Here is a 16292-nt window from a genome sequence, read left to right on the forward strand (position 1 = left end):
TTTGCACGCGTTGGCAAGGCTCCCCCCTTAACGGGACAAGCTGGCAGAGCTGGCACGTACAGTGGGAAATCCTAAATAGAAAACGTCCTTCTCACTGGGCTTTTCTGTGCAGGAACCAGCGAGAGAAACGTGCCAGGCTCCCAGCTACACCATCCTCAGCAAAGCTTCGCTTCCCTCCAGTGGTTCCCGCACCCCAATGGCCGGGGCCACGAGCCCCCAGCTTCTCAGCAGGCTCCGGGCACTGCTCCACCAGCTTCTGTGCCACTACAGTTTTATTACATCATTACAAGTGATTATTGTGGGAATATTGCTCTCTAGTGCTGTGAACAGATAGAAACCTTCTGTAAGGGAGAAGGATCTGCATGCAGCGGGTTTAAAACAAGACACAGAAAACAGAAGTTCTTCAAGTTTAACTTGCAACATTTCCATTTAATTTTCAGCAGTCCTCTTTAAAATACAGTCTTTCCTATTATACAAATAACAAACACACTGTCATTTCTCTGGCCATACCCATTGTCTCATAAAAAAATAAAAACAATGAAAAAAAAGATCTCTGGCATAATAAAAATGCTTTGCAACATATATATATATATATAGCTTTACTGTACACAATATTTTAAAATTGGTGAAGGTACATGTTATTTCTACATATTTCCAAACTCAGTTTATCACGGTGATGTCTGTTCACAGTTACACAATGCCTTCAGTGATTTGGGACCCAGCTATCGTGCTCGGTGCTGCCCTTAAAACAGAAGTGTTTGCCGATGCGGGTCTCCCCCAGCAGAATGTGGTTCCATCAGTGCACTGGGAGCTGTGCCCTCCAGTGGGGCTCGGGGGAGCTGTAGCTCCTCCACACGAACAGTTTCACGTTTTGTAGATCTTGAACATTTTCTGAAGATGGTTCTGGTCTTGTTGAAACTTCCCATCCACGAATTGCTCTGTGGGTGAATTTTCTTTTTCAAACGCCTTTTGCAGACCCAGGGACATGCAGACTGCGGTGTGCAGAGCAAACGCTTACTCCTCTCTGTAGGTGTAACAAAAATCTCTCTCAAGCAGACCCCCCCCCTTCCCAGTCCAAACCCTTCTGCTCACTGTTATTTTACAGTATTTCAACAATTTGCTTTACTTAAGACATCAAGGAACTTCATAAATGCCACAACACTAAAACATATTTCTTATATGTTATGAGTCATGTTTTCTAGCTACAGAATTGTGGTAGGATTAAGACGCTATTTCTGTCCTCATGTATCACACATCCTGGGCTGAACTTTGCTTCACTAAAAGAAAGGCAGAACTGCTTCATTTACAGTGGATTTACTGGAAAACCACAGGAATGTTTCCTTATGGACAGGATTTGGAAGTTTCTCTTTACAACTGAAACCGAGTCCTATCTGGTTTTTCATCACGCCATACTCAAGCTGACACCATGTCAAGTCTCATCTGGGCTCCTGACTGACACCTGGCACTCAGGCTCTTCATGTCCACGTCTCCTCAGATCCTTCCAAGTGCCTTGGGTTGCATCTCTTCTGCAAGGTGTCAGAAGGATGAACACTCCCGAATGGGACCACCTTTCAGTCATATTTGGCTATTTTTAAATATGATTTCTACCTTTTTTTTTTTATCTTAGTCAATACTCCTGAAAGGCAAAAAAAAAAATAGTAATAGGCTATTTTTAGGTAAAACTCCTGAAGAATTGGAGTGATAACCTGCATCCTGCAGCCATCACTTACAGGACCAGTCCCAGTGAAATAAATTTCAAATGCGTGTTAAGCTACCATAATTTTAAAGCTGCACCCCGCAAAAAAAAAAAAAAACATTTTCCTAGGGATTCAGAGGACGCTCCCTACCAGACAGAGCCAAAGGAAGTGCAGGAACACTGAAACGTGCTGCCTTGGCTGCCTTCACTGGAGCCACCCTTGCCTTGCAGAAACAGCCGCCGCTCAGCAGCAGCGAGGCACAGCCGAGGCACAGGAGATGTATCCAAGCTTAACATTACAGCCAATTCTGCCGAGGAGCTTGGTCGCATGCCCCGCTGCTCAACCCCCTTGCAGATCTGCTGCAAACCAGAGCATGCCGGGGTTGCTGCTTGTCCGGATGGGCCTGCTGGGCTCACAGACCCAGGCACCCATCCTGCAGGCCTCACTCATGTACTTCGCTTTGAAACCCAAAGTCCGAAGCCAAAGCAGCTGGGAGCAGGGCAGGAATTATCTTGACCTCTGCTGTGTAAATAATTTAGCATCTGTTTTAAGATTCAATGAAAACTCTGCCCTCCTCATGTGTCAGCAGCTCCCGTGTGCGGCATCCAGCAAATGTTGTGTTTACATTTCCCACTGACTTGGAGAATTAGCGCTCTTTGCAGACTTGTGAAACGAAGCGAATTCCCAAACACGATACAGGCTTTGAAGAGCATGTTTACATGAACTTATCATCGGATCAACAGTTTGCTGCTGCTGGCCGGTGCCTCCTCCATGTGAGGTGGCTGTGTGCACCCGAGCAGGGACCGAAGGGGCCATCAGCTCCACCACACTGCACCTGAACAGCATAAATCAGAGACTGTCCACTGTTATTATTACAAATATAATCATGAAAAAGGCTTGTGGGCCTTGCGTGTGTCTCCCGGAACAGTTTTGAGATCACCATTGCCCATCCGAGATCTTACCCAAAGGCGTCGCCCTTCTACGAAGTGGCCACAGAGGCGTTCCCATTTTCCCTTTGGCTTTCCCCGAAGGGTTCATCATCCTTCTCTTTTATGGAGAACTTTTTCCTGAATGCTTGTGTAATGCTGGAGGAAGAAGCCTTCCTGAACGTGGTCAGCCTCTTCCGAAAGTTGCCCCCCGAGAAGAAGTAGAGAAGTGGGTCGAAGCAGCAGTTGGAAGCGGCCAAGGGGAGCGTCACCACCACTGACTTCTGGAGGTACACGGTGTCCTCGCAGCTGGCGCTCTTCAGCCGCAGCACGTGGAGGTGCACGGTCCGCAGGATGTGGTACGGGGTGAAGCTGATCAGGAAGGTGGCAGTGACGATGATGATCATCCAGATGGCCTTCTTGCGGTTGGCCTGGTTCTTCTTCAAGGAGTTTTTCAGTAGGGTCCTTATGATCATGGTGTAGCAGATGGTTATGACAATAAAGGGAAAAATGAAACCCAAAAATAGGGCAATAAAATCCAGGATCACAACCAGCTTTGTCTTCTGAGAGTCTTCTGGGGGTTCGAAGCACTTGGTCTTGTTGCCATGTTGATAGGTCCCATTTTGCAGAAAAGGAGCGCTTGTCAGGGTAACAAAAATCCAGATGCCGACGCACACAAATTTCGCCTTTTTCTCCGTGACCAAATTGATGTTCTGGACTGGAAAAACGATGGCTATGCAGCGGAAGAAGCTCATTGCAGTCATGAAGAAAATGCTGCAGTACAGGTTGACGTACAAGGCGTAGGAACTGACCCTGCAGAGGAAGTCACTGAAGAACCAGTTCCCCTTGTGGACGTAGTAGACCACGCGGAGGGGCAGGGTGCACACGCAGAGGAAGTCGGACACGGCGAGGTTAAGCATGTACACCTGGAAGGCTGTCTTCTGCCGGTACGTCCTTATGAGGACATACAGCACTACGCCGTTGCCGACGAAGCCCATGATGCTGATCATGGAGTACAGCGTGGAGTACACGCGGTTTCGGAAGTCGTCAATGGAGTGATGGCACGACAAGTTGTCAAAGAGGGCGGTCATCTTTTCGGGGGGAGGCACTGGTTGGCTGGCGATGAATTTCAGGCCTACAGATGAAAAAAATCAGTTACTTATCATTACATTAGAGGTAGCTGTATTACAGTTGGAGTCAGCTATGTTAGAGCAGCACACAAAAATAAAATATCATTATAAAATAGGAGAAAAAACCTATCATCTCTCTCTTAAAGGACAGAACAGCTAGGAATGGATGTGGCTCTGTACAGACCAATGTTATGCAATTAGTTACACATAATTATAATGATCCAGCACAGCCGCTGCTCCACAGCTGGCACCTACAGCTGGTGGCATAAAGGTGGGGGTCACATTTTCATACGTCCTCAGTACTGGCTGCATCCTCCTTCCACCAAAATACCGGGAGGTTCCAACTGCCTGCAAACTAAAGCAACAGAAAAACAGCAGAAAGGGGCAACAAAGGTGGCCACGGCACTCTCTGATAAGAGACGCTTGTCAGCTCCCCAAATTATGCATTGCTCTCCTCTGCTCACAGGTAGCACTATTTTTAAAACTTGCTACGGTAATAAGCAAGTGTAGTTATTGGCTCTGGGAAAGACATTGCCCGTTATATCTGATGAACACAGAGGATCAGCGGCAGCCAAGACACACCAGGGCTCACTGGCGTGCAGAGCAGAGGGCTGTGACAAGGCTCCTTGCTTCCGAAGGCAGGACAGCCTGCTTGGTCTGCAGACATCAGTACCCTTGGGATTCTTCTCGGGTTTGCTTTTGCACACTGCTCCGACAGCCGTTAGCAGGACTGGGGCTCCCCAGCACAGCTGACCCTATGGCCAGGGATCTGTTTTCAGATGGGCTCAGTAATTATTTTGTGAAAATTTTACCATTTCCTTCAGATATTCATTTGGGCGCAGTGAGACAGGATGTTCTTAACTTGGGGTGTCCTGAAGTATAGCAAGAGGGAGCAAGAGGTGTTTTACCCCTGCATCATTTTCCCATTCCTTTTCAATTTCTGATGTCTCAGACACACAACCTCACTTTCAGCTGGAGACATCTAAAACCCCAGTGATCAGCACTGCAAGACACCTGCCGACAGAAATACTGTGACTTGAAGAAAAACAATGAAGACAACAGCTGGGACAAGATCGCTTATGAGAACCCACACTATGTTCAAACGAGAACCCACACTAGGCTCAAAACCGATTTTCGGCGGTATGTAATTTCATCCTTGAAAATAGCCAGGCAGCATTATTGCAGATGGATGCCCTCAGCCTCTCCCCCTCTCTCTGGGATACACTGGGAATTCAGAACCACTCTGGGGTGCTCGAGGCTTTCAGCTTTCAGCCTGGTTTCAGCTATTTGGGAGATGACACTTTTAAAACAATCCTCTGATTATCTGCAACATGCAAAACACATTAAAGCTCAAAAGATGCCAGCGAGGTTGCAGGCGTGGGAGCGGAGGCAAAATCTGGCACAAGAGAGCACATTTTTTTTCCTCTTGGTCTGTTCGTGGACACTTACGGGGGCACAAGCAAGAGACCATGCAGCTGCACAGCGGTCTTTGGGTAGGAGAGGCAGCCAAGGCTCAGTGCAGCTCCGTCAGAAGTCACAGATCATTACACCTCATCATTCACAGTTCACCTTAGACTGCATAAATGAAGTTTATCTGGCATTGCTCATTGCAAAGGACCTGTTAACCTGAGTTTGCAGCCTCTCCTCCCGGGCTCTCACAGCCCAGTGTGGTGGTGGCAGGATTCAGACCTCAGCCCAGACCTCTGCCATCCTCCCTTGCCTGGGAGTCTTGAGGCTCAGGTTATGACGAGAGCATCACTCCAATCATTTTTTAAAATCTCCAAGATAGGGCTGAAATTAAGTTTGTGGTAACATTTGTGTAATTTTAACCAATTGCTTGGGAGTGGCAGGTAGTTATTCTCTGAAAAAAAAGCTGCATGATCCCTAGTGCATGTTTTCATCTGCCAGGATCATCTGGACAGGTATTCAAGCTCTTAATGCCACTACCCTTACCCTGCTTTAACGTCTAGCAAGCAGACCCACCGAGCAAAACCCTGCTGTGCTGTGCACTGCAGGAACACATTAGCCTCAATTAGCTCATGAAAACCCATACAGATAAAATCTCTGCAGTTACTGAGGCATCACATATCAGTTCTTTCTCAGACATAAGAAACTACTCAAGATATTTGAGATTAAGAGGCTGGGATGATCTCTTTTGCGCTTTACAGGTTTTTCATCTGACTACATCTCCGTGCAGTTAAGATTATTATGAAGAATGAGCAGAAAATGGGACAAAGCAGGCTGCGTGGACAACCCAGTGGATAAGCTAAGCTGCTTCCCATCCCTGCAAGTGTCACACAAAGCTCAGAGAAGGGGGACAGCCCTGCTAGGAAACGCAGAGGAGCACTGAGGGGTCCGGACAGCGAAGGACCTGGGTCTCCCCACGGCACCTTTAGGGTCAGGTCCCCCCTGCCTGCCGGGACAGCACCAGTGCTGATGCCTGCAAAAGTTTGGGCTCGCAGCAGCTGCCCCTGGGGCTGCCGGCACAGCCCTGCTGTCTGAGAGATAATCAGGAGATCTCAGCCATCACCTGCTCGTTAGATGAACTGTCTTATATAATCTCCGTGCCACATTTGTGATCACTTCTTCAGCGGTGCTGAGCTGCTTTATGAACTTTTACTTCCTCCGGGGACTAAACTTGAGTCTCGCAGAAGCTGTTGTTAAAGGCATCTGCAGAGAGCGCGCAGCCATGCGAGGTTTTGCCTCCCGGCCAGCTGAGCCCTGCTGCGGACCACATTCCTAGACACGCTTTGGAACGTCTTCATAACCAGACTTAAAATTAATGATTGCAACACTGCTGTGGACTGCTAAAGTAGAGGACAGCTCCCCACCTAGAGGTACACCTAAAACCAAAAAGCACCCCCCGCTGAGCCTTCGGGTCAGGTTTGCATCTCGCTCTGCAGACAAGTATCCATTCACCACTTTAATACAGCAGCAGGTCGCCGAACCGCTCACCTCCACGCTGCTATTTCCCAATAAACATTTCCGTCCTGCACAGAGGCGGGGGGCTGCACCAACCCAACGAGCGACCCCCCCCCCCCCAAAAAAAAAAAAAACAAAAACCGACCCCAGCCCCGCACGGGGGGCACCTCCCGAAGCAGCTCCCCGTCCCCTGCCGCCCCCAACCCACCCCACCGGCCCTCGGGCCCCCCCGGTTTAACTCCGGTGCAGGCAGCCCCCGGGAACCCCTCGCCCCCCCGGGAGCCCCCCCCCCAGCCCCGCTCACCGCCGCCCGGCTCCGCTCGGCTCCGCACCGCCCTGCCCTGCCCTGCCCAGCGGCCGCCCTTCAAGCGGGGCGAGCCCGTCCCCGTCCCCGTCCCCCACCCCCCCCGCCCCGGGGAGGAGCCGGCCCCGCTCCCCACCGCCCCCCCAAGGCCCAGGAACGGCTCCGAAACCCATCTGGGAGCCGGGAGGGTGGTTTTCTTCCACGCGATCCCAAAGGTCCGCTGGTATTAATGTCGCCGGTTTAGCAGGGAGCTTTAGCTTCTCGTGGGAAATGAAACATTCGGTAAATTACTTCCCCGGAATTAAGGATTCACTTCAAAAGCCACAGGCGTAAAAAAACTGACCAAGACCAAGCAATCCCATAAAAGCTGCCCTCTGCTCTCAGAAATCGCATCCCTCCAGGTCCTCCTGTTCCCATGGCACCTCCGCGGGGGTCGCACAAGGGGAACCCCTCCCTGCCTGTGCGTGTCCCCTCGCTGGGGTCCCCAGGATGGTTCCTGCCCTTTCCTGCTCGAAAGGCTTCCCATGCTGTAATTTAGCTGTGCTTGGTGTAGGAAGGAAACGTTGCTGCTGTAGGGCTTGCTGCGAGCCTGGCACGGGTGGCATTTGGGCACAGCATAATGGGACGGGGAAGATGGGGAGGATGGGGAGGAAGGGGAGCGGGGGCTGAACAGGCACTTGCAGCCCCCACCGTCCCCACGCGTGGGTCAGCGCCAGCCCCTGCTGTTCCCACGCTGAAGCTCGGTGCCAGCACTGCTCCCAGCTTTCTGCCAGCTCCTTGCCTCTTGCGAGCTGCAGAGGGCTACGGCAAGTTTCGGTTTTGTACTTGGGTGTTTAAGTGCCACTGCACTCAGCCACTGCACGCTGCTATTCACCATGCTCGTATTCTCCGTTCTTCACTGTTTTACTTCACATAGCAAAAGCACAAGCTTGCAGATGGGCTGATGACAAAGGCAAAGCCCTCGTCCACCTGGTGCTGGAATTCGAGGCCCGTCCCTGCCTGGACACTGTGCAGCACCAAGCCCTGCAGCTGTGCCCACTTCCCCCTCGGCTGCGATGCCACGTCTCCTTCCCGTTTTTCTGCTTGTATCTCTTCCACCCTGACACGTCCCAGAAGGATTTCCTGCTGTTGAATCAGAGATTTGCATGTTTGTTGTGGGTCCTTGGCACCTCTGGCTGTGCACGCCCAGGACAGGCCAGGGCACCGCAGGAAGGCACTCCTCGTCCGCACCACACCGACGGGGGTGAGCGGGAGGCTCGCCTCGCAGCTGCCTCCCCCCCAAAGCCTCCCCTGCCTTCCTCGGGCACTGGAAAGCCTGCCCGTCCTGCAAGAGCCACTTGGCAGCGTGTTAGAAACAGCCAAACCACGGGACCACGAGATAATTCAGGTTGGAGGGGATCCTGGGAGCTCTCCAGTCCAACTTTCTGCTCTAGCTGTGTCAGGCCAGCTTGCTCGGGGCTGTGTCCCACCTGGTTTTGGACACATCTGAGGATGGAGGTCCCAGAGCCTCCAAGACGAGGCGACCCGTTGCCTGCCATCTCCTGCTGCGAAGCCACATCTGTAGCTTGCTTTGGTTGTGGTGCGTATTTTGGTATTACTTCGCTCTGCCATTCCTTCTGCTTTTTTTGCTACTTCTTTTTGCTATTCCTTCTGCTTTTTACTACTCATTTTTTTGTTATTTCTTCTCGTTTTTTTTTTTCTTTTTCTCTTTGCTCTCCTTTTCGATTTTGTCCCTTCCTTTCAAGAACTGGAAGGTTGGAGATAGAGAGGAGGGAAGAGAGTTGTAGGGCATTTTGGGAGAGGGACGGAGGTCAGCGAGAGAAGGAGGGTGGCACTGCAGGAGTCGGGATGAACAAAGGTAGCTGTAACCTGTCATTTCACTGCTAACGTGGCATAAGGTGATTTCTTAGCTCTCCTTCAAAGTCGATGGACATTTGATCCAACTAAGTGACAATATGAATTCTGGCCTCGGAGCATTTTGGAGAGCCGAGTGGTGCTGCAGACATTCCCAGCAGCCTTGGTGATGCTAAGTGCTCGCGTTTCCTCTAGAGTCAGCAGATCTCTGTGCAAGTGGTGGCTGCATCTGGGGAATCAGCTCTGTCAGTATTTCACCCAGAGGACTTGCCTAGATATGACAAATTTTGCCTGTGGGAAAGATTTTTACTGATATAACGATGACTATTAATTAACAACAACAGAAATTTAAACAGTCCATCTTCACAGGGCCGTGGGATCAGGCGCGACTGAAGGGTACGGGCTTTGTGCATCTGTCCTGAGAACATCCCAATGCAGGAGAAGCCCGGTCACACCTCGGGGTCAAGGTGAGCCAGCACTTAGCATGGACTGTCCCTGCCTCACCTCCTCGTCTTGGACTCTGAATGCTCCCAGCTCTGGGCAGGCACCAGACTCCTTCCCAGCATCGCAACAAAGATGCTCAGCCCTTGATTATTTGACCTAAGTGTCACATAATAAATACTTTGCAGCCTGCTTGAAAAGCTCTTTAGCTTTGGAAACTGCTTTCACACCGGCTATTTAAGAAGGAGAAATCAGAGAGACAGTATTTTGTGACAAAGCAAAAATCTTTTTAGCGGCTTCTTTCCTCTCATGGGACTTCCCAAAAGCAGTGACTTCTCTTTGAATCTTGCACAGAGGGCAGTAAGCTCCGCTCTGCTTTGGACTTGTTTCTCCTGGGGACCATCTCTTACTGTGGGTAGACCCTATAGGATGTGACTCAGATCGTGAAGCTGTTGATGGTATCCTATTGCAAATATAGCCTTTTAAACCACTCATTCATAGAAGGAGGGCTGAGAGTAGGCAAAGCTGGCCAAGACAATAGGATGACTTCAGCACTGCCTCTAGTTAACATTTTTCTGGAATAATGCACTTGCTCCAAGATCCTCACGGGCTTTCCCGAGACAAATAAAATAAATTGCAGTCAGCAATAACCGCAAGGACAGCATTCAGAGAATCCCATCATTGTTAGCCTAAATATTTGGAGAATTGTGTTACTACTTCGCACACACGAAGCTCTTCTCAGGAGGAGGCAGGGATGGGGATGACTGGCCGCTCGGAGGAATGGTAGAAGTGGAAGCCAGGGAAGAAGGCTACTTCTGCTTCATTGAAGACGACAGGGTTCATATGATTTCCATTCAAAATGCAAACCAGAAGGCTTTGTCTGTGCCAAACGCCTCCGAGTCTCGCTGCCTTTGATGGCAGGTGACGGCATCTCGCAGGTAGTGCCCCAAGCCCTTCGTGTGGTTAACCACCTCGACAAGGTGGGAAGTTAAAGGAGTCACAAAGACTCTTGGACTGCATATTTGAAAAAGAGGGTTTCCTTTTTGTTTGTTGCGTTTTGTGCCTGCTTTTTTTTTTTTTTTTTTTTTAATGGTTCCAACTTGTCAACCTGTAATAAACAGAATAGCCACGCTTTCAAGAGAAGCTGTCCTGGCAGATCCAATTGCTACTTCCTCTTCCTGTTTTGCACATGCAGCAAGTGAGAAGTGAGTGCTTTAGGGGAGGTAGTTTTCTCTAAGCAGTGTCTCCATCATTCCACAAGTCACACTGCAGACATACCATTCAAGAAACGAGAACTATTCAGCGCTCATTTGTGAATGATGGTTTCATGCAAAAGCAGCAGAACGTGTTTCTGTTGGCTTGTCAGGAGCTGGGAAATTATTTTAATTCTCCTGGCTTTGCCAGAACTAATGCAAAATTTGAATTATACACAAATCTGCCCCAAATAATATTCTATCATTTTATTTATTTATTTTTTTTCCCTCCAGAATGGAACAGACCTAAGGTGCACTTACTGTCCCATAGTGGGGAGCTGGGTGTCAGAGTCTCTGCAGGTCGGCAGTGATTTAGGCTTTGTAGTCTGGGTTAGTGGAAGTCTGCCCAGGTAAATTTAATTAGCATTTACTTTCAAACTGACAGAAAGTTGTGCTTCAATTTGCTAGTTTTGTTTCAGGTAGGGACATTAGATTTATTGCTTCTTAATCTTTTTCTTTTTTTGTGAAAATATGTATTTTTGACATGCAAACTTTTAAGAATAAAAGTAGTCTGTCAGAGATTTTTTATTATACTTTTTCTCACCTGCAATGTTGAGGCAACATGAATCCTCTGATGTTCATTTTACAATAGCAGAGTTTTCAGGTTACATGAACTACCAGAATTGTTTTGCTCAGAAAGGTGAGAAAACAGACTGATCTCTGGGAAATTCAACTGTACACTGGAAAACATATCTCATGGGGAAATTTTGCTTTACTCTTATTTTAGAAAGTAGTCCAAAAAGCCAGAAATAGTATATGCAAGTTGGCTTTCTCTTTTTGGAAAGGGAATGTTAAAAACATCATAAAAATACGTGAATTTTTGGCACCAAGAATATTTTTGGGCTTGCACCACTTGCAAATTTTGAAAACTATAAATCAAAAGGCAAATTTATGAGCATTATTAAGTCTTAACGTTGATAAGAGGCACTTCACACATAATGAAAACTGTATTTATCTAGTACTTCTATTGATATACACTGCTGTTACGTATTTGGAGATGGCCAGATGATTACCCATGACACACTACAAGTCAAGTAAATTACCACAGAGTACCAGAGATCGTGTTCATCTATTCACATTTGAATAACATTTTAGGCCCTGCCATCTGGCTTCGATTTTGGTTGGCTTGCAGCAGAGGCTTTTCTTAGGAAAATATCGACCGGTCCAAAACAATCTGCCTTTCAAGAGCCCACTCAAGGTCCAAGGGAGTGGAGAAGCAGGCTGCGAGCTGTGCTGATGGTCAAACACACACCTCCGGGCCTGCTGATGGAAACGTGCAAAGGGCTTTGTCAACCGATGAAGCTATCAGGGGAGCGAATGCCAACCCAAACAGAAAACGACTGAAACAATCAGCTATGAATCAAAATATACGGTGGCATTTAATGGAAACATAGCAACAGATAAACATTTTGTCTCTTCTAACAACTAATGCGAGGGTATGTGACTGCATTTTGAGAATTTAAGTCAACAGAAATTGAGACACCCAACATGAGAAAGATGAGCACAGATAAACAGATATGCAAAGTAATTTTGTTAAAATCACCAGGGGAAACGATATTAGAAATTTCCGTTCTTTGAACTTTCAAGTGCTCACACTTTTTTTCTTGTTTAAAAGGAAAAATTAAAGAGAAAAACCTCTGAAAAATGATGACATAGTTATGTAGGCTCTTTGTTTTGATCTGAGATTCAGATAAAGGGACCTATATTGCAGGAATTAATTAAAAGATGGTCTTGCAGCTACTGGTGCCCACCTACAACACTTTTCTATTTCTGCTTCTAGAACAGATATTTGATTAGTTATCATGGAAGATAACGCAGGGGAGTTTTATGAAATAGTAGCAGTTTGGGCCTTAATAGTTACCTCTTCTCATTTCCTGGATGTCACTGGTGGAACTGGCTGAAAATAATTCACGTTCTTGGTCAGAGAGATGAGCTGTGCACCACACACCACCACATGGATCTGCTTTTGCTCTGATCCGGTTGTTACCCACTGCTGCAGATCTTCCTGTATGTCTGCCTTATGCTTTCCTTGTGGATTTAATTTGACGTGGTCTCAGTCCCCTGGCAATGAGCCCTGCTCAGCCCTGCCGCGAGCTCCTGGTGCGTGCCTTCCCCAGGCTGCGACCTGAGCCCCTCAGTTATACAACACGATGCTCCTTGTGGTGTTCTTATCTGATGCGCTGAGAAGCCAGGGCTCTTTTCTTTTTTTCTTTCTTTTTTCTTTTTTTTATTTTTAGTTAGTAAAACAAACAAAAAACCCAAACCCTCACCGGAGGAGGATGTGACTCCTTCTGCCACAATTCAATTTCTTTGTGCCTTGCCACTGTCTTAAAATTATTAAAATTTGGTTTAAAAGTTTTACCAAGTGAACTATCATACAAGCCATATTTTTGTAATTTCAGAATCTCCCTAAAAAAGGAAATAAATGGACTAAAGAGGATCATGCTTTGCCTTTCCTGATGCTCCCTCCTTGCTCAGCTCCATGAATAACTAAGTCCCTGGTGAAAAGACTTGTTCCCCACTCGTTCCAACTTAAAACCAGGTGATTTTACCATGGGGTAAAATGAGCCCCTGCCAATGGGCAGTCACAGCTTTCATCAACATGGATTTGCTCTAGATTAGCTGAAAAGCAACGTGCATTTTGATGCCCACCCACAATGAATAAATCTTACCGATCTCTTACATCGGTGCTGGGCAGGCGCACGGTGCAGCAGTGATGGGCTGCTACCACTCCGTGGGCATGCCGGGAGTGCTCTGTGGGGCACAAGCACATAACAGTGGTGCGATGCAAGCCTTCATGGTAAATGGGATTCACAGAAAGGAAAAAGGAAAAACACTTGAAATGATGCCTTTTAGCTCCAGGGCTTATTTAAAGCAAAAAAGCGGAGGCGACCACATTAAGTCCTGGCTGTCACACGCCTGGTCCTGGGACCGACAGCTGCAGCCTGAAAAAATGCCCATCGAAAATCTTCTACACATTAATTTCACCTCACGGACAGACTCCCTACCCGGACAGACACCGTCAGACAGCTTCCCATTGACTGTAACATGACGTCCTGCTGTCTGCACTGGTGCAGCGAGGAGCATCCTTCTTCCAGCCGAGCGTAAGCTCTGCACACATCCTCAACTCATCCTCTGCAGACCATGCAAGCAAAACGTCACGACCATGCCTGAACCACCAGGACTCTTCTTTGGCTTGGTTTACCCGTACTTTCGGAGTGGAGGACCTCAGCTCAGCCTGTTAGATACCAAGTCACTTTGCCCCTGAGGTGAAATAGTTACAAACCTCACACGACTTTGCTGGTATAGACCAATATTATTTTTCATTCACCAACATTTTTAGTATCTGGATATTTCCACTAATTAGTATTCATACTGATCTAATCCCATTGTTAAAATGCTTAATCACAGGCTCTTGTCGATTTATGATTAATCATTTCTTGTCAAACCAGTGTTGAAATATATTTCCAAAAACTATGTTTTTTTTTTTCTCTTCATTATTTGTTGTAATAGTCAATATTTCGAAATGCACTTTCAGCTTTTGCATTTTCATATTCTTTCCCTGTGGTTGTACAGAATTAATGTATTTATCAATTGCAGTTCTGTTCACATTCAAAAATCATTGTCAGGCAGACAAGAGAGGACAAAGGACAGACAAAATCTTTGTGATTAGAAATTAAGAACTGCTCCAAAAACTGCCTTAATAACATCCAAGAACATCAGTAAAGTTAATGGGCTAATGAAGATGATTTTTAACAAATGACACTGGAGACAGAGAGCAGCGTATTAGCATGCTTCGCTGTATTTGATGCAATGAAGCGCACACAGGAAACAAATCACTTCTATTGCCATGCCTGTCAAATCAAGTTTTGCAAGAAGTAACGCTCCTGGTTGCTTCTGACACGGGTGTGGGACTGGAGCAGCCAGCAGGATGTCTCTGTACAGACACAGGAGTAAAACCACAGTCTGCGCACACTGCAGGCTTACTGGGGGGTTGTTTCCTGACACCATGTCAGAGTTTACTCAGTCCTGGATTTACTTTTCCTTCAGTTTACAAGGCAGAATATTTTGGCAAGTGCAGACTGTGAATATTGAAAAGCAATAAAAACAGCTCTCAGAAATGCTGCTCTATTTCTCGAGAATAAAGCTATCTGCCTGAGTCAGAGCAAAACTATTGGAATTATTTTTCTCCCAAGATAATTCCCTTAAGTACACTGAAGAAGCAGCCCTGGGAAAAGAGATTCTTCCCTTAAAATTGGAGCTGGCAAACTTCACCCACCAGATTCAGCTAAGCACAGACATGTGTTATATATATTCATGGTCTCTATCTAAATTCTGGAGAACTGGAACTCAACTGGGACGTCTATCAAGAAGTTACTAAAATGTTTACTCTCAAGTAATGACTTTTTTTTTTTTAAATTTGTTATTATTTCCAGTCCTAACCTGAGACATCATTTCCAATAATTATTCTCTCTTAGTGCTCTTGGTGGTGTTAATTATCACTGAGTGTTGCCCGTTTCCTCTTTCTTTCCCTTGCCTGGGCATTTCTAAGTCGCATTGCAAACCTCGGGGTGCTGGGGTCAATGAGCTGTGCCAGTATCAAATGCCTCTGGTTTGCTCTAAATGCCTTCAGCTCTTTAATTGCTTTTAAGAGTGTGGTCCAACATCTTGGCACCTTAAGGCATGGCCTCAGGCTCTCACTACTTTTCTGCTTGCTGCTTGCATCCCTCCCCTCTGCCCATCCCCTGAGAAGGCCTAAGGCTGTGCCCACAAACGGGCTGCCCCACAGTCACCCACGTTTACAGCAGAGGATCGTTGCCTTCCTGTTTACCAGCACGTTCAGATCATTTGGGCCATCTCCTGCTCACGTCAGGCTGATTTACAGCCCACAGCCACCCATTCCCGGAGCCCTGCTCTTGCATGCCAAGGCGACCGCAGCGTCTCTTCAGCTCGCAGTCTGAGGCGCTCATCTGCCAGATCTCCCTGGGTGGGGAGGAAAGCATCGCTGACGAGTGACCGCTGTCTCCGGAGCCCCAGCAGGTATCAGCGGAGATTTGGCTTTTGCAAAACTAGGATGCCCTGATGTTATGATCAGTGACTGAAGGGATTTTTGCAACCCTTGCTACCCGCAGGTAGATACAACCGTGCTGGTGTAGTTCATGCTTACCTCTGCGGCTGCAGGTGCACCAAAACCATATTGGTTGGCTTTGTGGGGTCAGGCTGAGGAGCGATTTCTGAGCTGGCCGTGGTTTGTGTGTTAGCCCCAACACCAGCCTCTCCTTGAGACAGTTCAGACTTCTGAGACAACTGTACACACATATCTGAGATTTCTGGTGACTTTTTCCCCTGAAGATCATCCTACATCATGAAAATTGCCCTTTTTAGGCATTCTGAGTGCTGCAAGATAAATCAGCTATGCTTCTTTTTAATTTATATACTGAGACTGACAAGAAATTGCTATTAAAGGACATTTGTTCAGATACTTGTTCTTAATATGGGTTACAAAGGAACTGAAGGACTTCCCTCTATCTAGCCACCTTTTCAGCTCTTCTTCCAGGGCCTTTCCCAATGTGCACCATCATGTTTCGGACAAATGCAACTCAAGCAGACTTACCACATACTTCGTACATGCCAGTCCTCCCTGAAGGGCAGCAGACCCAAGGGAAATAACGCAGTTGTGAACTTCCACAGAAATTGAAGCATTTTGTGTCTGCCCAGTGCTAAACCTAATAACCAATTTCTGTACTGTCACGGTCAGGTTCCTC

At 47.3% G+C, this 16292-nt stretch overlaps 1 protein-coding gene across 2 annotated transcripts; it reads right to left on the minus strand.

Annotated features, from left to right (window-relative positions):
* Nucleotides 1–406: 406 nt before the first annotated feature.
* On the minus strand, nucleotides 407–15924 carry CYSLTR1 (cysteinyl leukotriene receptor 1). 2 transcript variants are annotated; one of them, XM_040572662.1, is made up of 2 exons: nucleotides 15695–15924; nucleotides 407–3758 (listed from the first exon to the last, which is right to left on the minus strand). In XM_040572662.1, the coding sequence occupies exons 1-2, from the start codon at nucleotides 15882–15884 to the stop codon at nucleotides 2677–2679; spliced, it is 1272 nt and encodes a 423-aa protein (XP_040428596.1). In that variant the 5' UTR covers nucleotides 15885–15924; the 3' UTR covers nucleotides 407–2676. The 2 variants fall into 2 exon arrangements, with proteins under 2 accessions (XP_040428596.1, XP_040428598.1); XM_040572664.1 differs by lacking the exon at nucleotides 15695–15924 and adding an exon at nucleotides 6980–7053.
* Nucleotides 15925–16292: the final 368 nt, after the last annotated feature.

Source organism: Cygnus olor, chromosome 13 (genome assembly GCF_009769625.2).
Source record: "Cygnus olor isolate bCygOlo1 chromosome 13, bCygOlo1.pri.v2, whole genome shotgun sequence".
Classification (NCBI taxonomy): domain Eukaryota; kingdom Metazoa; phylum Chordata; class Aves; order Anseriformes; family Anatidae; genus Cygnus; species Cygnus olor.